Here is a 25289-nt window from a genome sequence, read left to right on the forward strand (position 1 = left end):
TTGTTTTTTACCGCTGAGTAAAACTCTAATGTGTATATGTTCCACACCTTTTTTAACCATTCTTCTATTGAGGGGCACCTAGGTTGTTTCCAGGTTCTGGATATTAAAAATAGTGCTGCTATGAACATAGTTGAACAAATGCTTTTGTAGTATGTTAGGGCATCTCTTGGGTATATTCCCAAGAGTGGAATTGCTGGGTCCTGAGGGAGGTTGACTCCCAGTTTCCTGAGAAACTGCCACACTGATTTCCACAGTGGCTGCACAAGTTTGCATTCCCACCAACAATGGATGAATGTTCCCCTCTCTCCACATCCTCTCCAGCACTGGCTATCATTGGTGTTTTAGAGTTTGGCTATTCTGACAGGTGTAAGATGATGAGTGAGGTAAGCCAGACCCAAAAAAAGGAATATGGTATGTATTCACTCATAAGTGGATTCTAACCATAATTAAAGGTCTTTGAGCCTATTATTCGTGATCCTAGAGAAGCTAAATAAGAAGGTGAACCTGATGAAAATCATGTAGCTATCCTCCTGGAGATTGGAAATAGACAAGAGTCCCAGGTAACCTCGGGTGCAGGGGGGGGGGCTGTTGGAAGGGGAGAGGGTTAGAGAGAGGGGAGTAGGGGAGGAATGGGGAAAGATCGGGGGACTGGGATGGGGGGGAGGGAGAATGGATAGATATGGGATCAGGGAAGTATATACCTCAACTAAGGGAGTCATTTTAGGGTTTACAAGAGACTGGAGTATAAAGGGGATCCCAGGTCCAAGGAGAGATCCCCAGATTGTTCTCTGGACAGAGGAGAGGGTGCCTGAACTGGCCTTGGCCCACAACCATACTGATGAATATTTTGCATATCACCATAGAACCCTCATCAGGTGATGGAGGGAGATGGAGGCGGAAATCCACGTCGGAACACTGGACATAGCTCCCTAGGTCCAGACGAGAGGCAGAAGGAGGGAGAACGTGAACAAAGAAGGCAAGAACAGAGGGAACCTTCATCTGACGTTGGATGGCGATACAGATGGAGACCCATATTGGAGCACCGGACTGAGCCCTCCATGGTCCAAATGAGGAGCAGAAGGATGAAGAAAATGAAAAAAGAAATCAGGACTGCGATGGGTGCCATCACCTACTGATACAAGGAGACTGATCTAATGAGAGTTCACCAAGGCCAGCTGGACTGGAACTGAACAAGCACGTGATCTAACCAGATTCTCTGAATGTGGCCGGATTCTCTGGATGTGGCTGGCCCGGAGTCTTTCTGAGAAGCCATTGACAATGACACTGGGACTTGTTTCCTCTGCATATTCTGGATTTTTGGGATCCAGTCTGTTTGGATACTCACCTTCCTGGACCTGGAGGGAGCGGGGAGGAACTTGAACTTCCCACGGGGCAGGAAACCCTGACTGCTCTTAGGGATGGAGAGGGAGGAGGAGAGGAAGTGGGGGAAGTGTGAGGGTGTTGGGAGGAGGGGCGGAAATGGAAACTTTTATAATTTAATAATCTTTGAAAAAAAAATTTTACTTCACTCGTAGCAATTTTCATCTCTATATTACTTTTATTTGCATACATATCTATTGTAATCACAACTTTCTGTTTTGATATAAGTAATGTTTAAGTTTGCACAGTGAACAATAAATTTCCTTCAGTAACCTTTCAAGTTTCCAGTAAGAAGATGATACCACACAACAATGATTCCACCTAGTTCATATGGTGTCATTCAGCTGATAACACAACTTAAGTATTGTCTTTGGACTACAAACTGCTCAGAACAATTTTGAGGTGTCTTTCTCAGATGACCTAGACTCACAGACTACTCTAGTCAGGACTTGAGATAAGACCTACATTTTCCCATTATATATAGACTGGACAAAATGGGTATAGCTTCCTCTCACAGAACTTGACCCTTGAAAATTAAACCAAATTTTTCTGTTTTCTGCCCAGACAACCGAAGAAGCAACATCTGAGCTGACAGCTGGAAAAGGTTTTGGTGTTTTAAAATAAAATATGTTGGGCGCTGGGACTGGGCTGTAAGTGCAACCCGGCAGGAGGGAGTTCCTGTGTTCAATAGCCTGCCTGTGGAAAGGTGGGCCTTGTATCAGGTCAGAGAGATTCCTGGCAGGCAAGGGGCACTGATCCTCTAGCAGAAGATACATCAGAGGGGTGAGTTTGCTCCTGACCCACAGCAGAAGCCTGGAAAGGAGGAGCTCAGACATTCCCTGAGCCCCTTGACTTCCTGGTAGCTCTGCAGGGCCTAAGCCCTCTCGCCTCCTGTCCCATCCCAGCTTTCACCAAGGAACCCCTTCCTTAACTCCTCCCTTTCTCCTCGGGGCCATAAAAACCCCCAGCTCAGTCGGCTTGCATGCTGGGACTGGGCTGTAAGAGAAACCCAGCAGAAGGGAGTTCCTGTGTTTCAATAGCCTGCCTGAAGAAAAGTAGGCCTTCTGTCAGTGAGGTCTCTGACCAACAAGGGAACCTGACCCAGTAACAGAAGATCCATTAAAGAATATTTGAAGGAAGAGATGGGCAGATGCCAAGGCAGGAATTCCTTGAACAATCTGAAAAACAACATGAAAACACCAGATCTCAGCCACCCAACAACAGAAGTACTTGAACACCCTAATCCTGTAGAAGTGGAAAAAAGTGCCTTTATGAAAGTAATAGAGTTTCTTAACAGGATATGAATAACTCCCTTAAAGAATTGGATGAGGAGTATAAGAAAAAGATTGAAAAAAAACGAGTAAAGAAATGGAAGAGAAGTATAACAAAAAGTTTGAAGAAATGAGTAAATCCGTAAATGATACCCTGGGAAACCAAGAAAAAACAATCGTACAGATAATGGGAACAGTTCAAGAATTGAAAACTGAAATGGAGGCAATGAAGAAAACACAAACTGAGGACAGGCTGGCTATGCAAAATCTAGGTAAATGAACAGAGACTACAGAATCAAGCATAACCAATAGAATAAAAGAGATAGAAGAACGAATCTCAGATTCTGAAGACACCATAGGGAAAATAAACGCTCTGATCAAAGAAAAGAGCAACTCCAACAAACTCTCATCACAAAACATTCAAGAAATCTGGGACATAATGAAAAGACCAAACCTAAGAATAATAGGAGAAGAAGGAGAAGAATTGCAGATCAAAGGCCCAGAAAATATATTCAACAAAATTATAGAAGAAAACTTCCCCAACCTAAAGAATTATATCCCTATGAAGGTTCAAGAAGCATACAGAACACTGAATAGACTGGATCAAAAAAAAATCCCCTGGCCATATAATAATCAAAACACAAAACGTACAGATTAAAGAAAGAATATTAAGAGGTGCAAAGGAAAAAGGACAAATAACTTATGAAGGTAAACCTATCAGACTTACACCGGACTTTTCTATGGAAAACATGAAAGCCAGAAGGTCCTGGATAGAGGTACAGCAGAAACTAAGAGACCATGGATGTAAGCTCAGACTACTATACCCAGCCAAGCTATTGTTCACTATCAATGGAGAAAACAAAATATTCCAGGATAAAAAAATTAAACAATACATAGCCACAAATCCAACCTTACAGAAAGTAATAGAAGGAAAATCATAACCCAAGGAGTCTAACGGTGCCAACAATGCCTACAATAACTCAGACATCTAGCAACCCTTCACAAGCACAACTCAAAGAAAAGAAACACACAAACTCTACTACACACAAAAAATAAAAAATAAAAAAAAAATAACCGGAGTAAACAACCACTGGTCATTAATATCATTTAATATTAATGGACTCAACTCACCTATAAAAGGCACAGACTTAGAGACTGGTACAAAAACAGGATCCAACATTCTGCTGTTTATAAGAAACACACCTCAACAACAAAGACAGACATCAACACAAAGTAAAGAGTAGGGAAAAGGTTTTTCAAACAAACGAAGCTAAGAAACAAGCGGGTGTGGCCATTCTAATTTCCAACAAAATTGACTTCAAACTAAAATCAATCAGAAGAGATGGAGATGGACATTTTATACTCATAACAGAAACAATTCATCAGGAGGAAGTCTCAATCCTGAATATCTATGCCCCTAATATAAAAGCACCCACTTATGTAAAAGAAAAACTTTTAGAACTCAAGGCAATCATCAAACCACACACACTAATTGTAGGAGACTTCAACACACCTCTCTCACCAATGGACAGGTCAATCAGACAGAAACTCAACAGAGAAATAAGAGAATTACTAGAGGTAATGAATCAAAAGAACTTAACATATATCTATAGAACATTCCACCCAAATAGGAAAGAATATACCTTCTTCTCTGCAGCTCATGGAACCTTCTCGAAAATTGACCACATACTCTGTAGCAAAGCAAACTTCCACAGATACAAAAAAATATTAGTAACCACCTGTGTCTTGCCGGATCACCATGGAATAAAGTTAGAATTCAATAACAATGCAAACACCAGAAAGCCTACAAACACGTGGAAGTTGAAAAATCAACTACTGAATCACCCCTGGGTCAAGGAAGAAATAAAGAAAGAAATTAAAGTCTTCCTTGAATTTAATGAAAATAAAGACACAACATACTCAAATCTATCAGACACAATGAAAGCAGTGCTAAGAGAAAAGTTTATAGCACTCAGTGCCCAAATAAAGAAAAGAGAGAAAGCACACATTGGAGACTTCACAGCACACCTGAAAGCTCTGGAAAAAAAAGGAGCAGACTCACCCAAGAGGAGTAGAAGACTGAAAATAATCAAACTGTGGGCTGAAATCAACAAAATAGAAACACAGAAAACAATGCAAAGAATCAATGAAACAAAAAGCTGGTTCTTGGAGAAAATCAACAACATTAACGAACCACTATCCAAACTAATCAAATGGCAGAGAGAGAACACCCAAATTAATAAGATCAGAAATGAAAAGGGGGACATAACCACAGACACAGAGGAAATTCAGAGAATCATTAGATCTTACTACGAAAGTGTATGCCACAAAGTTGGAAAATGTACAAGAAATGGATTGGTTTTTAGATAAATACCATTTACCAAAGTTGAACCAAGACCAGGTGAACAATCTAAATAGACCTGTTAGTCACGAAGAATTAGAAGCTGTTATCAAAAACCTCCTGACCAAATAAAGCCCAGGGCCGGATGGTTTCAATGCAGAATTCTACCAGAACTTCCAGGAAGAACTAAAACCTATACTCCTTAATGTATTTCACGATATAGAAACAGAAGAGTCATTGCCAAATTCTTTTTATGAAGCGACAGTTACCCTGATACCAAAACCACACAAAGACACAACCAAGAAAGAGAATTACAGGCCAATCTCACTCATGGACATCGAAGCCAAAATTCTCAACAAAATAGTAGCAAACCAAATCCAAGAACACATTAGAAAAATTATCGATTATGATCAGGTAGGCTTCATTCCAGAGATGTGGGGCAGGTTCAGCATACACAAATCTATCAATGTAATCCATCATATAAATAAAATGAAAGAAAAAAGCCATATGATCATTTCATTGGATGCTGAAAATAGATTTGACAAAATTCAACACCCCTCTCTGATAAAGGTGTTGGAGAGATTGGGGATACAAGGATCATACCTAAATATAATAAAAGCTATATACAGCAAGTTGACAGCTAACATCAAATTGAATGGAGAGAAACTCAAAGCCATTCCACTAAAATCAGGAACACGGCAAGGCAGTCCACTCTCATCAAACCTCTTCAATATAGTGCTTGAAATTCTAGCAATAGCAATAAGACAACATAAGGGGATCAAAGGGATTCGAATTGGAAAGGAAGAAGTTAAACTATCGTTATTTGCAGATGATACGATAGTGTACATAAGGGACCCCAAAAACTCTGCCAAAGAACTCATACAGCTGATAAACACCTTTAGTAATGTGGCAGGGTACAAGATCAACTCCAAAAAATCGGTTGCCCTCCTATACACAAAGGATAAAGAAGCAGAGAGGGAAATCAGAGAAACGTCATCTTTCAGGATAGCCACAAATAGCATAAAATATCTTGGGGTAACTCTAACCAAGGAAGTGAAAGACCTATTTGACAAGAACTTTAAGTCTTTGAAGAAAGAAATTGAGGAGGATACCAGAAAATGGAAAGACCTCCCTTGCTCTTGGATTGGGAGAATCAACATAGTAAAAATGGCAATTCTACCAAAAGCAATCTATAGATTCAGTGCAATCCCATTAAAATCCCTTCAAAATTCTTCACAGACCTTGAGAGAACAATAATCAACTTTATATGGGAAAAAAAAAACAGGATAGCCGCAACAATCTTGTACAATAAAGGAACTTGTGGAGGCATTACCATCCCTGACTTCAAACTCTATTACAGAGCTACAGTATTGAAAACAGCTCGGTATTGGCATAACAGCAGAGAAGTCGACCTATGGAATCAAATAGAAGACACAGATATTAACCCACAAACCTATGGACACCTGTTCTTAGACAAGGGATTTAAAGGTATACAATGGAAGAAGGATAGTATCTTTTACAAATGGTACTGGTATAACTGGATGTTAACCTGTAGAAGAATGAAAATAGATCCATATCTATCACCATGCACAAAACTCAAGTCCAAATGGATTAAACAAATCAGACAAAGTTCTGATCTCCAAAATGTACAAAGAACTCAAGAAACCAGACACTAAAACTCTAATTAACCCAATAAAAAATGGGGTACTGATCTGAACAGATTTCTCAACAGAAGAACTTTGAATGGCCATAAGACACTTAAGGTCATGCTCAACTTCCTTAGTGATCAGTGAAATGCAAATCAACATAACTTTGAGATATCATCTTACACCTGTCAGAATAGCTAAAATCAAAAACACCAATGATAGCCTATGCTGGAGAGGATGTGGAGAGAGGGGAACACTCATCCATTGTTGGTGGGAAGAATGCAAACTTGTGCAGCCACGTTAGAAATTCGTGTGGTGGTTTCTCAGGAAACTGGGAGTCAACCTACCTCAAGACCCAGCAATTCCACTCTTGGGAATATACCCAAGAGATGCCCTCACATACTACAAAAGCATTTGTTCAACTATGTTCATAGCAGCACTATTTGTAATAGCCAGAACCTAGAAACAACCTAGGTGCCTCTCAATAGAAGAATGGTTAAAAAAGGTGTGGAACATATACACATTAGAGTTTTACTCAGCAGTAAAAAACAATGGCATATAGAATTTTGCCTGCAAATGAATGGAAGTAGAAAACACTGTACTGAGTAAGGTAACTCAGACCCAAAATGAGGAATATGGTATGTACTCACTGATAAGTAGATTCTAGCCTTAGTTAAAGGTCTTTGAGCCTATAAATCGTGATTCTAGAGAAGCTAAATAAGAAGGTGAACCTGAAGAAAATCATATAGTTATCCTCCTGGATATTGGAAGTAGACAAGATCGCCAGGCAAACTTGGGTGCACGGGGGGTGGGCGGTGGAAGTAAGAAAAGATGATTAGAGAGACGCGAGAAGGGGAGGATGGGGGATAGCTTAGGGGCATGGGATGTGGGGAGGGAGGGAGGAAGTATATGGGAGCAGGGAAGTATATATCTCAACTAAGGGAGCCATTTTAGGGTTTGCAAGAGACTTGATTCTAGAGGGGTTCCCAGGTCCAAGGAGAGGTCCCCAGATTGTACCCTGTGCAGCAGAGGAGAGGGTGCCTGAACTGGCCTTGGCCCATAACCATACTGATGAATATTTTGCATATCACCATAGAACCTTCATCTGGCGATGGACAGAGATAGAGACAGAGACCCACATTGGAACACAGGACTTAACTCCCTAGGTTCAAATGAGAAGCAGAAGGAGGAAGAACGTGAGCAAGGAAGTCAGAATCAGAAGGAACCTTCATCCGACAATGGATGGAGATTGACACAGAGACCCACATTGGAGCACTGGACTGAGCCCCCAAGGTCCAAATAAGGAGTGAAGGAGGGAGAACATGAGCAAGGAAGTCAGGACCATGATGGATGCGTCCACCCACTGAGACGGTGGAACTGATCTAATGGAAGCTCACCAAGGCCAACTGGACTGGGAGTGATGGAGCATGTGATCAAATTGGACCCTCTGAATGTGGCTGGCAATGAAGGCTGACTGAGAAGTGAAGGCCAATGGCACTGAGCTTTGATTCTACTGCATGCACTGACTAGTGGGAGTCTGGTTTGTTTGGATGCTCACCTTTATAGACCTGGATCGAGCGGGGAGGACCTTGGACTTCCCACGGGGCAGGGAACCCTGACAGCTCTTAGGACTAGAGAGGGAGGGGGAGGCGTGGAGGAGCAGGAGGAAATTTTTAATAAATAAATAAATACAAAAAAATAAAAATAAATGGTCAGGGAGGAGAGACAAACAAATAAAAACTCTCTGTGCAAAGGACAGCAAAAATCAGGGACAAGGAACAGAATTTTTTCAAACCATATTATGTGGTTGTGTTGTGCATATACATCGTCTATCTGTGCTTCATCAGGGTCTAATGGAGTCTACTGTCTCCTTGTGACAGTGAAATAAGTAGAGTGAAAACCGAACTTCAAAGGTTCCATTCTTATTTACTAGGTGTCCTTCTTTACCTATCCCCACATCCTTCATGCATAGCTCTTTGTTACTCATGTTTAAGTAAAAAGATGGTTTCTAACATTCTCATAGGAATAATAAAAAGCTCAGTATTTGCTTTTCATATAAGAATATATGAGTCCATTAGAATGTATCATAACATACTGTGGTAATATGCTACATGCTTAATGAACAATATCTAGTGTTGAAACATTTTGAAATCTACTGCTTCCATTGAGAGAAGTCAAAAATACTTAGAGTTCTCTCAAAATTTCAAAATCACAAATAACTGCATGTTGGAATAAAATTGCTTTTACTTGTGCTTCATTCCACAGGTTCTATTTGTCAATCTAATTAGCAGCCCCGACATCTTTGTGAACCTTGCCAGTAAAAGCAGGGGAGAAGTTATGATAAGCTTCATAAGATTTTGATCTCCATTTGAGTTCAGCTTTCCTTTCCCCACTGCTGCTTTGCCTTGGTTGAATACAACAAGCCAGTGCAGCCCACGATCTCACTGGGTAATGTGACTGCTGAGCAGACCACTTGAACTCAGCAAGGGAGAAACTCAGAATTTTAATCTCTTTTGTTTTCAGGAGTATCTGTTTAACCAAGCCAGGAGTAAATTCTTCCTGATTTTTGAGGCTCTGCAGATGGTGAGTGTGCGTGTAGCAGGTGAATGGGATTTACTGATACTTTTTAAAAAAGCAAATCCTCTAGAGAGAATCCAGAATCAGAAGCTCAGAAGAGATGGATGGTTCTATAGTAAGTATGTCTCTGCACAGCAGCTATGCTCAATTTCTTCTACAAAGTTGAAATATTTATGTTGCACATTTTCTCTGCTTCTCATAGTCTTGTCTAAGGAGTTTATTTCTATTGACATTTGCTTGTCTGTGCTAAATTATGACAGTTATGATTGAGTCTTTAAATGTATACTCTTTACACGGGGTCAAATTCCTACTGTTTTGTTTTGTTCTTGCCTGCTCAATTTTTTTCAGGACATAGATCCTCAAAGAACTGATGAGGCTTATCATTGAGAATTCCATTGTGACAGAGGAATATTGTAGTTTCCTGATGCCTAATTCCTCCAGAGACCAACTCACATCCTCATATAAGACAGAAAATGCAAATATATGGCAGGACTCCTGCTCGAGCTCTCTTGGTTTACTGGCTTATAGATATGCACGGTCATTCACATGAAATGCATAGCCTGGCATAACTTTTCAGTTATGAGAAAGTACACTTAGGAATGGCATAGTCTTGTGGAAAGCAAAACTACATATATGGAATTCACTTGAGAATCTGGAATGTGCCAGACAGATGTAGTTTATGTGTGGCATAAAATTGATGCTGTTGTATTCACACTACAGTTTCCATGCTCTATTTCTTGGGCAATCACTATCCCAGCAATAATGATGTCACTCTGTGTGTGAAAAACTGTCATCAGTTTTTCTTAAGGTATTGATTTTGACTTCATTCCCCTGTATTTGGTTCTCTGCAAATATATCTACCACTTCAGAGATCATTTTGTTGTTTTTTTTTTGTTCCTGGTTTCATATACACTGTTTGATTATGTAGTTCAGGATATATTGGATTCATGTTGTCGGAAATAATTATTTTGAAGCATTGCCAAGTGATGAACATAAACTACCACATCTTTTGCAGAAAATGAACTTTTCCCTAATTATTTACATTAGATTCCTTACATTGGAAACTACCTAGCATTGGATCTTCACATATTTCCACCAATGAACACCATTGTTTTCATATGAATACATTTTAAAAAATAGGGGTCTATTTATATGTTTTTACACGTCCTTCTATTAAAAAGAGTTTTCCTTAAATAGTTTCCTAGTTGTGTTTTTGCCAACTCTACTATGACCAATTCCTCCCCATCATTTTCCAATCCAGATCCCACCCCTTTCTTTCTCTCATCATAAAAAAACTGGATTCTAAGGAATAATAATGACAAAAAATATACTATGATGTAGTACGATAGAAAATAACTACCACAGAATAATAGAAAAAACAATTAGAAGACAAATAGCCCTAGAAAAGTCAAAAGAAACAAAATTCCCCAAAACACTCAACTGGAATCTGTAATATATATATATATATATATATATATATATATATATATGTGTGTGTGTGTGTGTGTGTGTGTGTGTGAAAATATGACAAGAAAATGTATATATAATATAAGAGATAAGGGAAAGAAATTATGTAAATTTCTGACTTGACATTATGAGACAAGGAATGTCCAAGATGCTGTTAAATTTGGGGGTGGGGGTTCAAGACAGGATTCCTCTGTAGCTTTGGAGCCTGTCCTGGAACTAGCTCTTGTAGACCAGGCTAGCCTCAAACTCACAGAGATCCACTTGCCTCTGCCTGCTTAGTACTGGGATTAAAAGTGTGTGTGCCACCACCGCCCAGTTCTCTTTTGGAATTTTTTTGAGGCTTGCCTTGCAGCATACTTTTGAGAGTAAATTCTTATCTGGGTTACCTCAATCAGGACTGTGTTTCTAGTTTTATTCATTTGCATGCAAATTTCAAGATGCCAATGTCTTTTACTGCTGAGTAGTACTCCACTGTGTAAATGTACCACATTTTCTTTATACAATCATTGGTTGAAGGACACCTAAGTTGTTTCTAGGTTCTGGCTATTACAAATAGTGCTTCAATGAACATAGTTGAGCAATTGTCCATGTAGTATGATTGAGCATCCTTTGGACATAAGCCCAAGAGTGGTATTGCTGGGTTCTGAGGTAGGTTGAATCCCAATTTTCTTGGAAATTTCCATACTGATTTCTAGAGTGGTTGTAAAGTTTGCATTCCCCAGCAACAGAGGACTGTTCCTCTTACTTTGCATGCTCTCCAGCATAGGCTTTCATTGGTGTTTTTGATCTAGAAATACTGACAGGTGTACAATAGTATCTCTGAGTCATTTTGATTTGCATTTCTCTGGTGGCTAAGGATGTTGAACATTCCCCTAAGTGTCTTTTGGTCATATGAGATTCTTCTTTTTAAATTCTCTATTTAGATCTGTACCCCATTTTGTACTTGGATTATTTAGTATTTTGATGTCTAATTACCTGAGTTCTGTATATATTTTGGAAATCAGTCCTCTGTCTGAAATGGGGTTGGTGAAGACATTTTTTCATTTAGTAGGTTGCCTTTTTATCTTATTGACTGTGATTTTTGTTTTACAGAAGCTTCTCAGTTTTAGCAAGTCCCATTTATTTATTTTTGTTCTCCATGTCTACGCTTCTTGGGTTATTATATTTAGGAAGTGGTCTCCGGTGCCCTTGCTTTAAAAGATGCTTTCCACTCTCTTCTATTATGTTCAGTGTTGTATGATTTATAATGAGGTCTATAAATCATTGGGACTTGAGTTTTGTGTTTGAAGATAGATATGGATCTATTTTCATTCTTCTACATGTTGACATCCAGTTATGCCAGCATGGTTTGTTGAAGAAGCTGTCTTTTTTTCCATTGTATAATTTAAACTTCTTTGTTAAAAGTTATGTGTCTATAGGTGTGTGGATTAATATACAGATCTACAGCTCTATTCCATTGATCAAAGAGTCTGATTTATACCAATACCAGACCATTTCATTATTGTACTCTATAATAGAGCTGTATGTCAGGGACGTTGACGCCTCTAGAAGTTCTTTATAGTACAGGATTCTTATGGCTATCCAGGGTTTTTGTTTTTTCATTTGAAGTTGCTTATTGTTCTTTCAGGGACTGTGAAGATTCTTTTGGAATTTTAATGAGGATTGCATTGAATCAATAGATTTCTTTTGGTAGTATTGCCAGTTTTATTATGTTGATCCTACCTATACAAGACCACAGGTGATCTTTCCATTTTCTGGTTTCTTCTCCAATTAATTTCTTCAAATATTTAAAGTTCATATCGAACAGGACTTTCACTTGTTTGATTAGTGTTACCCACAAAATATTTTATGTTATTTGTGGCTTTTGAGAAGCGTGATGTTTCTCTGATTTCTTTCTCAGGTTCTTTATCATTTGTATACAAAAGGTTGCTAATTATTTTTAGTTGATCTTGGATCCTTCAATATTATTGAAGGTAATTTAATCATTTATAGAAGTTCCCTAGTAGGGTTTTGGGGGTCATGTATGTATACTGTCATATAATATACAAATAGCAAATGTTTAAGTTCTTCCTTTCAAATTTATATCCACTTGATCTCTTTTTGTTGTCTTATCTCTCCAACTAGAACATTAAGAACTATGTTGAATAGGTTTGGAAGGAGTGGACAACCTCGTCTTTTTTCTCATTTTGGTGTAATCCCTTTGACACTCTCTCCATTTAATTTGATATTGGCTGTCATCATACCGTGCATTGCTTTTATTATGGTTAGATATGGTCCTTGTATCCCAGTTCTCTCCAAGACATTTATCATAAAGGGGATTCAAACGCTTTTTCAGCATCTGATGAGATAATCATATGATAATCTTTTAGTTTATTTTCTGGTGGGTTGCATTGATAGATTTTGTACATTGAACGACCCCTGTATCCTGTGATGAAACTGACTTGATCATGGTGGATGATTTTTTTTTTAAATTGATGTGTTCTTGGGTTCAGTTTGCCTGTTTTTTGTTTTGTTTTGGTTTTGTTTGGTTTTTCGTTTTTTTTTTTTTTGGTGGGGGGTTTCAAGACAGGGTCTCTCTGTAGCTTTTGAGCCTATCCTGAAACTTGCTCTTGTAGACAAGGATGGTCTCGACTCGGAGAGATTAATCTGCCTCTGCCTCCCGAGTGCTGGAATTAAAGGTGTGCACAGTAATTTGTTGAGTATTTTTGGATCAATGTTCATGGGTGGGATTGGTATGTAGTTGTCTTTCTTGGTTGTGATTTTGGATGATTTTGGAATAAGGATAACTGGAGCCTTAGGAAAATAATTGGACAATGTTCCTTCTCTTTCTATTATGTTGAACACTATGAGGAGTACAGTTATTAGCTGTTCTTTGAAATTCTTCTAGAATTCTGCACAGAAACCATTCAACTCTGGGATTTTTTGGTTAGGAGGCTTGTGATAACAGCTTCTATTTCCTTGCAGTTTATATATCTATTTAAATTGTCAACCTGGTCTTGATTTAATTTTGGTATATGGTATCTATTTTAAAATTTGTCCCACTCTTTTTCTTTTTCCAATTTTGTGGAGTATAGGCTTCTGTAGTATGGCCTAATGATTCTCTGGATTTCCTCACTCTCTGTTGTTTTACCCCCCACCTTTCATTTCTTTTGTTATTAATCTGGATATTCTATCTCTGTCTTTTGATTAGTTTGGATAGGGGTTTGTCTATATTGTTGATTTTCGCCAAGAACCAGCTCTTTGTTTCATTGATTCTTTGTAATGTTTTGTTTCTATTTTGTTGATTTCAGCCCTCATTTTGATTATTTCCTGTTACACTCCTCCTGCATGGGTCTGCTTCTTTTTGTTCTAGAGCTTTCAGGTGGGCTGTTAGGTCACTAGTGTGAGCTTCTTCACATTCTTTATGTGGGCACTTAATGCTATGAACTATCCTTTTAGCACTGCTTTCACAGTGTCCCATAGGTTTTTGGTACACTATGCCTTCATTTTTATTGAATTCTATGAAGTCTTTGATTTCTTTCTTTATAGCTTCCTGAGACCCAGGGGTGGTTCAGTAGAGCACTGTTTATTTTCTCTGTGTTAGTGGGTTTTCAGAAATTATTGTTACTGTTGAATTCTAAAGTTAAACCACAGTTCAATAATATCCAAGTGGTTACTCCATATTTGTGTATCTGTTGAGATTTGTATTGCTTCCAAATATGTGATAAATTTATAGAAGGTTCTGTGAGGTGTTTAGAAGGTGGTATATTCTTCTGTGTTAGGTTGAAATGATCTGTAGGTGTCTGTAAATTACATTTGATTCATTAAAATGTTAGTCTTCTTGTTTCTTTTTGAGGTTTTGTCTGCTTTACCTGTCCATTGGGGAGAATGGAGTGTTTAAGTTCCCCATTAATAGTGTGTGAGGTTTGGTTTACAATTTAATCTTTAGTAATGTTTCTTTTACATATGTGGGTGTTCTTGTATTGGGGGCATAGATGTTCAGAATCGAGACTTCACCTTGATGGATTTGTCCTGTTATGAGTATAACGTGTTTTTCTCCATCATTTTGATTGATTTTAGTTTGAAGTCTAGTTTGTTAGATATTAAAATAGCTACACCCTCTTGTTCCTTAGGTCCATTTGATTGGAAAATCTTTTAGCAACCATTTAATCTGAGTTATTATATGTCTTTGGGGTTGAAGTCTGTTTCTTGTACACAGAAGTAGGCTGGATCATGCTTTCATAATCATTTACCTAGCCTGTGACTTTCCATAGGTAAATTAAGTTCATTGATATTAAGAGATATTAATGATCAGTGTTTGTTAATTCCTGTTAGTTTTTGATGAAAGTGTGTGTTTTGCTTCTTTGGGATTTGTTGGTGGGAGGTTTTCTGTTGCATGAATTTTTACGTGTGCAGGTAGCTTTGTTTGGTTAGAGTTTTCCTTGTACTTTATGTAGTACCGAATTCGTGGATAGGTGTTATTTAAATCTGGTTTCCTGTGGATTATCTTTTTTTTTTGTTGATGGTGATTTAAAACTTTGCTGGTTTTAGTAGTCTGGGATAGCATTTGTGGTATCTTCAAGTCAGCAGCACATCTGCCCAGGATGTGACTAGAAAAAAAATGGAAGATAATAGTGTAGTGTAGTAAACTACAGAAACATACAGAAAAAAAATCATAAAGCACAATTAAACAATGAAACAGTAAAAACATAGAAAATATTTAAGATGTAGTTAAGTGATAATGAATGTGTAAAAGAATTAGAATAGAAAAAAATCACAGGGAAATGTATGATGAATAATATAATTATACTGTCCATTATGGCATGTTCTTGGTGATTTGTCCTTTTTATCCTATCTTCTCCATGACGATTTATATAGAAAAAATTAATAAAGGGCAAGGTGCTGTTTGTAATGTTATATCTAATCTAGAAAAAAATTATGGGATAGCTGATCACAGAATTGTTTAGTCACATTTTTGTTGGTATTTTTATTGATTCTTTCGATATTTTATTGAGTAACTTATTGTACTTTAGTTCATTCTTATCTTGTGTTCTTGAAGCAGTGATGGGACCTGTAGGGGAGAGTAAGTTTTGGATGTCAGCTGATCCAAGCCATGCATCTGCTACCCAATCTACATCCTTCACTTGTCCTTTATAAACCTGCCCAGCTGTGTTCCCAGCAATGATTCAGGACTTAGAAGTTAGTTTCTTTCAAGCTCGCCACACAGAGGTGTCAGCCCTTCCATGATCTACCCACTAATGTCATTAGAATCATATGCAGTAAGAATTTCTGCTTCTTTCTTGGATATGGAAATACTGCCTTTGCTACATATCTTATGTTTGACATATTTTTATGTGATGGCAGTGTATGCCTGCATGGTTGCAACTTTACAGCTCATGTTTCTTCAATGTGTGGTTTCTAAAGAAAAATTTGCTATGAGGATAGATAATTAAGGGCATGGATGAAGTCTGGAACTTCACATGAAGATAATCTGGCTCCCATTCACATACCCTATTTTAGCCCATAGATCTGCAGCTTTTCCTACATGGTTTAATATTTCCAGAACACAGATATTTAGTATAGACTATATTTTGGAGTATATCTTTTAGAATAATGCTAAGCAAAAACACACCAAGTTTTGTGATGAACTCTTTTATCCTTCGTCTAAGTAAAGAAATTTTTATGTGGGCACTTGATAAACTCTTTTCTTTCATGGCAGGGAATCTTGACATTCCAGGATGTGGCAATTGATTTCTCTCCAGATGAGTGGGACTGCCTCGACTTTGCACAGAGGGCTTTGTATAGGGAAGTCATGTTGGAGAACTACAGTAACATGGTCTCTGTGGGTGAGACTTTTTTCATTCCTGATTCCTTCTTTATCATAATTGTTTCTTTCAAGTGTGTTTTACATCTATGTCTGAACTGTCTACCTCACTTTCATTTGCCATTTAATAAAAATCTTGGAGTTTATTATGTAGAACATAATGTTTTGTGTAACTTTATCTTGTCAATATATTCCTGACTCCTGGAGATGACATTCCTCATTCAAACTTTCATAAAACATTTTACTTTTCAGATACATCATAGATTAAATATTGATTTGCATCTTAATGATTCATAATGTGTTTGCATTTGATCCTGTAGTAATTTACAAAGAAACTCATGGTATAATATATTAACAAAAATGTTTTGAGTGTGTTAAAATATTTGGAGATAGCAATTAGAACTTCATATTTGGAATTTTAAATTATAGGCCATCTTATATAATCAGTATGGTGGTTTATGAGAAATCCATGTGTTTTATTGTTATCCCAAGTTATAATCATAGATCTTTTCCAATATGCAGGTCTTTCAGTGTCAAAACCAGACCTGATCAGTTTTCTTGAACAAAGCAAAGAGCCCTGGAATGCAAACATAGGAGAGACAGAAGACAATGAACAAGGTAAGCCAGAATGAAGTATTGGCTCACGTGGGAAACATAGGGCATGGAGAAATTCTGCCCTGATATGGGATGCATGGTGTAGGAGGTCCTTTATATTTTCATTGGTTAATCAATAAAAACTGCTTGGCCAGACAGAGAAAAACTTAGGTAGGTGGAGAAGACAGAACTGAATTCTGGGAGGAGAAAAGCAGAATCAGAATGAGAGAGCCACCATGGAGACACCAGGTCAGATATGCGAAATCTTTCCCAGTAAGTAAAGACTTGTGGTGAACAGAGATTAATAAAAATGGGTTAAATCAAATTGTGAGAGTTAGTCAATAGGAGGCTAGAGGTAATGGCCAAGCAGTGTTTTAATTAATATAGTTTCTGTGATTTTTTCGGGTGTAAGCTAGCCGGGTGGCTGGATCAAAAGGCTCCCTTTCCCTGTAACAGATGCACAAATATTTTTTCCTTAGATTATGGAAAAATTCACATTGAATTGTGACATGAAGGGCGGCTTGTTGGGATTTCTGTAGCCAGCTTGTTGGGGTTTCTGTCCCCCCCCATTACCCCACAGCTGACAAGTCCCAAAGAAAATCACACACAGGACTCCATAAGATTATAAACTTATTGGCCCATTAGGTCAGGCTACTTATTAGCTCTTATAACTTATGTTACCCCATTATCCTTATCTACGTAGCCACACACCTCAGTACCTTTCTCCACTGGGCAGGTTACATCCTGCCTCTTCGGTGATCTGTGCAGGAGTGGTGGTGGGAGCTTCCTGTTTCCCAGAATTCTCCTGTTCTCATTGCATCACCTCTACTACCTGTGTGGTTTTCCTGCCTATACTTCCTGCCCAGCCAATCAGCATTTATTTAAAATATGATTGACAGATTATAGACAATTCTCCCAAGAACAGAATGATTATTCCAAATATCTTTATAGGTAAAATGAGCTAAAAATTCACTTTGAATAATTAACTTTAACTATGGTATAAAGCAAAAGTAAAATGATTTGCCCATATCTTTGAACTCTACCAGGCCTTGAAATGAACAATATTGAAATGAAAATTAGCATCAAAATGTTTCACAGTGTTGGAAGGAGTATTGCTCTGTACCTGTTCATGTCTATTTTTCTGCTCTAATGACAGAATTACATGTTTTTCACTGTTGTGTTCTCTCAAATAAAATCAGGAAATATAAATCTTATAGTTGTATTCATTTTGGAAGATTATAGAGTTCATTCTTTGTGTCAGATACTACAGAACTTAAAGGTAACTTTTTCTATTTCAGCAAAATATTCTTTAAAAATTAAGACTTTTTAGTATCAAACTTGTTATTGGTCTAATCTAATGTCACCTACTAATTTCTGACTATCAAAATTTATGTGGTAATATCCACATAAATGTTGTATATGCACTTATTTTCCTTTGTGTTTTATATCTGTATTGGAATTTGTTTGGAGAAACAAATTTGTATATCCACAATATTTTAGTTTTAATACTTTTTATTAGTGAGTTAAGAATACCTGGCAGTGTCAATTGACCAAATTCAACTCTCCATTCTTCCCATGTTCTAATTCCCACAGACATCTTTGGTTTTTTTCCTCTTCTTTTTTAACATTCACAGAGTTCAATCTGAAACTCCCATAAAATTCTGGGTGTTGACTATGGCCTACAAAATGGATGAATAATCAGAAGTTCTTAAAATCAGCATTATTTCCTTTCTCCAAGCATCTTTAAGATGATAGTAGCATCTCAGCAAAACATGATTCTCCAGGTTCCTTCGTACTGTCCCTCAAGGATTTTAATCTAGCTTGGGATTGCTCAGGTCTGATACATTCTATCCTAATTACTTGAGTTTATATGGGCAACTGTCATGTTTTGTACAGAAAACACTATTTTCTTATAGTCATTCATGACTTCCTGCCTTGTTATGTATTATCATTCTGTCCTGATTGAGCTCTGAACAGTCCATGGAATTGGTTTGCTATGAACATACAAGTTAAAATTAAACATTTTCTTGTTGTTTGTACTATGTCCACCTGTGAGTCACCTTTAATTGTTAAATTCTGAGAGAATTTGGGAATGAAGGAATGGAGATGCAACAGTCTGTGGGTGAATAAATAGGACATTAAAAATAATTTTAGTACCAAGAAGAATAATGGTAGTAGGTGGTACCATCTGTCTTTTAATAATGCTTCTTGAATTAGCATGAATACTCCTCAAATTATTCCAGAAAATAAAAACAGCAGAACATTGTGAAATTCTTTTCATGAAAACAGTTACCTTGATACCTAAACCACATATACACCCAAAATGTAAGTGAAATATATGCCAATTTTATTATGAACATATATACAAAAGTCCTCAATAAAATAATTGCATCCTACATCCAAGAAAATATCAAAAATATAGTCTGCCATAGGTTTTATGTCAAGACATGTAGGGATAGATAAAAAGTTCAAAATCAATAAATGTAATCTACCACTCATACAAACTTAAAGTCAAATTCCAGAAGATATCTTATTAGATGCAGAAAAGCCTTTGACAACTTTAAAATCCCTTCTTGATAGAAGTCTTGGAGATATAAGGGCTACAACAAATATATGTCTACTTAAAAGATGCAATTTACAGAAAGTATATAGCCTACATCAAACTAAATGGAGACAATTCAAAGCCTCTAAACTAAAAAAGAGAACAATGCAAGTATACTCAATCTCTCTATATGTATTCAATACAGTACTTGAAATCTTAGCTTGAACAAGAACACAAATGAAGAAGATCTAGAAGTCAACAATAGCAAAGAAACAAATCAAAAGAATGTTATATGCAGATGCTTTGTTTTTATATATAAAATACTATAAGAACTCTATGAATAACCTTGCCCAACTGAGCAACACTTTCAACAAGGATAAGGAATGCAAAATTAACTAACAAAAAGCGGTAGCCCTCCTATATACAAATGAGAAAAGACCAAAATAGATTTCAGGAAAATGATGTCTTTCACAATAACCTCAAAAAATAGATTTGGGTAATTTGAACTAAAACAGTGAAAGACCTTTATAAAAACTTTAAGACACTGAAGAAATGAATTGAAAAAGATATTGGAAGATGGAAAAATACACATGATCAAAGACTGTTCAATTGATAGGGGAATATCCTGATTCAGTGAAAACACTATCAAAATTCTAATCCAATTCTTCTCAGATCTCAAAAACACAGTTTTCAGCATCATAGAGATACAACAAAAAGAAACCTTAAAATAGCTCAAACTACCATGGAAAATAAAACTATAAATAACATACCATTCAGAGTTTTAAATTATACTATATTTTTTATACTATCAGGTATAGTAAAATACTGGTATGGCTGAAAAACAGATATATTGATCCAAAAATCAAATTGTAGATACTAACTTAAATCCATTCATCTACTACATTCATTTTGTAAAAGAATCTAGAAAAATGCACTTTAAAAATAAGTGCATTTAATCCTGTCTTACCTAAGCTATTTCCAACAGACCATAAGTTCCCAAAGAAAAAATAGTTTTCTCCAAAAGAGTTTCAGTGAGGATAAAAGTAACACAGGAATTCCCCATAACCTGCACGTGAAGGATATCACCAACACAACTCAATGGCACTTTTGTACATTCATTTCCCCCTATAATGTTTAGTTTGGAAAGTTATTTATTTTTATTTATGACCTTACAAAATCTTTATGTACCTTACACATTCTAGAGTTTTGTTTTGCTTTGTTTTATGTAATTTTGTGTGTTTCTTTCTCTCTACAAATACTTACTGTGGTTTTTATTTATTTCCCATTATTCTCTGATCCTTTCTGATTTCTTTGATTCTGATTATGTTATTTTATTGTTATTCTTTAGATGACTATTTGTTTTTGAAGAAGTGACTGAAACTGGGGAAATTCAGACATAAGTAAACATGGGGATGATCTCAAGGCATTTTAGGGATGAAAAGTCATAGTCAGAATATATTTTATGAATGCATCTATTTTCTGTATAAGAAATAGAGAAAATATATCTCTGATAAAAAAAATCAGTCCTAGTGAATTTCCTCGATGTCTGCTATTCTATGGATCTCTTCCTTGGGGTATACATGATTCTCTGTAGTCCAGTTAGTAGTAACTGTTTCCAGTTCATCATTATTTTCTTTCCTTATTAATTAATATTCTGTCTTATTTCGTGATATTACTCAATTTATTCATTTCATGTGATTCTAGAGGTGAGTTAAATTCATTAAGATAATGCAATTTTATGAGTGTAACTTTTTGCACTTGTGTTATAGTCTTTGTATTACCTACTTATCTATTGCTGTGATAAAATTCCAAGATAAAGGCAACATTTAGAAGAAATACCCATGATGATGAATCACAGATAGCAGTTGGCAAGGGGCTGGAGAAGCAGTGAGAAGTCCCATCTAGAAACACAATAGGAAGTAGATAGCTCACTGTTGTTATTAGAAGGCTTTAAAATTCTCAAAGCCAGTCTCCAAGGACATAGATTTTCCAGTAAGTTGATACCTCTTTATCCTACCCATGAAAATCCACCGACATTAGGCTATATATTCAGATATCTGATTGTATGTGGTCATTTCACTCAAACCACCATAATCTCAATTATTATTTTGAAAATTATGTTTGGAATCTCTTAGGTAACATAAATTCAACCCTTCCATTTCTTTAATGTATTTAATGAATGTTCCAATAAATATTCTATCCATTTACATCAAGAAGATTGTTTCATTAGAATAAATCATTTGAAGTTTATTTTATATATGCCATCCTGCATATATGTCTACATATATATATAATTGTGTCACTTATATATCTGAAAAAGTTTCTCAGTCAGTAAAGTCTTTTCTATTTCCATCCATTTGCATGCAAGATTCAAAATGTCATTGATTTTACCGCTGAGCAAAACTCTAAAGTATACATGTTCCACACCGTTTTTAACCATTCTTCTATTGAGGGCCACCTAGGTTTTTTCCAGGTTCTGGCTATTACAAATAGTGCAGCTATGAACATAGTTGAACAAATGCTTTTGTAGTATGATTGGGCATCTCTTGGGTATATTCCCAAAAGTGGAATTGCTGGCTCCTGAGGTAGGTTGACTCCCAGTTTCCTGAGAAACCACAACACTGATTTCCAAAGTGGCTGCACAAGTTTGCATTCCCACCAACAATGGATGAGTGTTCCCCTCAGTCTACATCCTCTCCAGCATAGGTTATCATTGGTGTTTTTGATTTTAGCTATTCTGACAGGTGTAAGACGGTATCTCAAAATTGTTTCAATTTGCATTTCCCTGATCAATAAGGAGGTTGAGCATGACCTTAAGTGTCTTTTGGCCATTTGAATTTCTTCTGTAGAGAATTCTCTGTTCAGTTCAGTACCCCATTTTTTAATTGGGTTAATTAGAGTTTTAGTGTCTAGTTTCTTGATCTCTTTATATATTTTGGATATCAGACCTTTGTCTGATGAGGGGTTGGTGAAGACCACGAGGGGTGCATCTACCCACTAAGACAGTGGGAGTGATCTAATGGGAGCTCACCAAGACCAGCTGGACCGGGAGTGATGGAGAATGTGATCAAACCGGACTCTCTAAATGTGGCTGTCAATGAAGGCGGACTGAGAAGCCAAGTACAATAGTACTGGATATTTATTCTACTGCATGGACTGGCTTTGTCTGAGCTTGGTTTGCTTGGATGCTCATCTTCATAGACCATGATGGAGGGTGGAGGACCTTGTACTTCAGAAGTGGCAGGGAACCCTGACTGCTCTTAGGACTGGTGAGGGAGGGGAAAGAGTGGAAAGGAAGGGCAAAGGGAGGTGGTGAAGAAGTGGAAATTTTTAATAAATATATTTAAAAAAATCAGCTAAAATAAAAAATAAATGAATAAAAGAAAGACAAAAGTTTAACCTAAATATACTAATTCAGAATATTAAATATTTTTTCTTTCTTCCAGTTTTATATTCTTATCAAATACAAGACATGTTTTCACAGGAGAATAGACAAGATTGTATCCAGAAGTTGGTATCAGGAATAGCTGTAAGTAGTGACTTTAAAACCTTCCATTTAAGGATGATTTCAATATTTGGTGAAGAAAAAAGACAATGGATTATGTCATGATTGACATAGTCTCTATTCATCAGCCATCCTGATTGCTACTAGAAATAAAGGTCAATAATTTCTATCTTGTCTTGAAAGAGTTCACAATAGATCACTTACAATTTCAGAAGTAGTTTCTTCAGTACAAAAATAAAAATAAGTTTTAAAACGTGTTTTTTTTCTACAAAGAATATTGAAAAACCTGAAAATTGGATGACATGTATTCTATTAAACATTCACTAGAATTTTCTCAACAAAATTACATTTTGTTACAAGCTATTTATGAGATAAACATGAGAAGCTTCTCTCAATCAAATGAGACTGAAAATATATCATAGAATTTTCAGTCATGAGAAATATTACACATTTAATGATGTTATTAAAGTCTTTCCTGGGAACTCTTAGAATAATAATTTCCAGAATCCTCTCCTTAAAGGGACAAATTGCCAAAAAATCAAATCACAGTATGTCTTTTCTCATTATATAAGTTCATAGAAGACATCTGTTTTTCCTAAGAGCGAATACATACATGATAATTCTAAGGATGATTTTGATTGTAACACACCTTCTTTTTTTTTTCAGCATGACCAGAAACAAGGGAGGCGTTATACAAAAGATCAAAATGAAGAGAGACAAAACAATTATATAAAATGTGGCAAATGCATCAACAGATATGCATGCCCCACTATGCATAAGAAAATGAATTCCAAGGAGAAGGCATGCAAATGTAAAGACTGTGATAAGTCATTTATTTGTCATGCAAATTTTAAAGCTCACCAGAGAATCCATACTGTTGAAAAACCTTACAAGTGTCAAGAATGTGGCAAATCCTTTACCAGGGCCTCAACTCTTCACATTCATCACAGACTCCATACTGGTGAGAAACCTTACAGATGTCAGGAATGTGGCAAGTCCTTTACCACGGCTTCAACTCTTCACACTCATCACAGAACCCATACTGGTGAGAAACCTTACAGATGTCAAGAATGTGGCAAGTCCTTTCCCTGGGCATCACATCTTCAAATTCATCACAGAACCCATACTGGTGAGAAACCTTATAGATGTCAAGAATGTGGCAAGTACTTTACCCAGGTCTCAAATCTTCAAACTCATCACAGAATTCACACTGGTGAGAAACCTTACAGATGTCAAGTATGTGGCAAGTCTTTTGCCAAGGCCTCAATTCTTCATAACCATCAAAGAACTCATACTGGTGAGAAACCTTACAGATGTCAAGAATGTGGCAAGTCCTTTACCATGGCTTCAACCCTTCAGACTCATCACAGACTTCATACTGGTGAGAAACTTTACAACTGTCAAGTATGTGGCAAGTCCTTAACCAGGGCCTCAACTTTTCTTATTCATCAAAGAATTCACACTGGTGAGAAACCTTACAGATGTCAACAATGTGTCAAATCCTTTGCCAGTGTCTCAACTCTTCTATATCATCAAAGAATTCATACTGGTGAGAAACCTTACAGATGTCAAGAATGTGGCAAGTCTTTTGCCAGGGCCTCAAATCTTCATGATCATCAAAGAATTCATACTGGTGAGAAACCTTATAGATGTCAAGAATGTGGCAAGTCTTTTGCCAGGGCCTCAAATCTTCAGACACATCACAGAACCCATACTGGTGAGAAACCTTACAGATGTCAAGAATGTGGCAAGTCCTTTACCCGGGCCTCAAGTCTTCAGACTCATCACAGACTCCATACTGGTGAGAAACCTTACAAATGCAAAGAATGTGGCAAGTCCTTTCACACGAATTCAATTCTTAGAAAGCATCACAAAATGCATGTAATGTGTACATTTCATAAATCGTCTTAGTATATCTCACATTAATTCATTGTACATCTCTTCACACAATAGCCAACTTATTTCACAGACTCACATCCTTCAATTAATTTTCAAATCTGAATCAATACTTAAACAGCTTTGCAGTTCTTATGAATTTAGAAACATTGTATCTAGATTTGAACTTTATTGTAATCAAACATTTCTTGTAAACAGAATTTATATATCATTGTAAACATGCTACTCAAGAATTAATTGCTATGAATAGGTAAATATTTCTAGTAG

General features: G+C 36.7%; 1 protein-coding gene across 1 annotated transcript in view; it reads left to right on the plus strand.

Moving 5' to 3' along the window:
* Positions 1-25011, plus strand: part of LOC148123047 (uncharacterized) — a 45752-nt gene extending 20741 nt beyond the window's left edge. Inside the window, 3 exon segments of the mRNA XM_087897940.1 lie at positions 23793-24530; positions 24681-24926; positions 24928-25011. Coding sequence (XP_087754066.1) covers positions 23793-24530; positions 24681-24926; positions 24928-25011 — 1068 coding nt within the window.
* The last annotated feature ends 278 nt before the right edge of the window (positions 25012-25289 follow it).

The sequence above is a fragment of the Myodes glareolus genome, chromosome 2 (assembly GCF_982192425.1).
Source record: "Myodes glareolus chromosome 2, mMyoGla1.1, whole genome shotgun sequence".
Classification (NCBI taxonomy): domain Eukaryota; kingdom Metazoa; phylum Chordata; class Mammalia; order Rodentia; family Cricetidae; genus Myodes; species Myodes glareolus.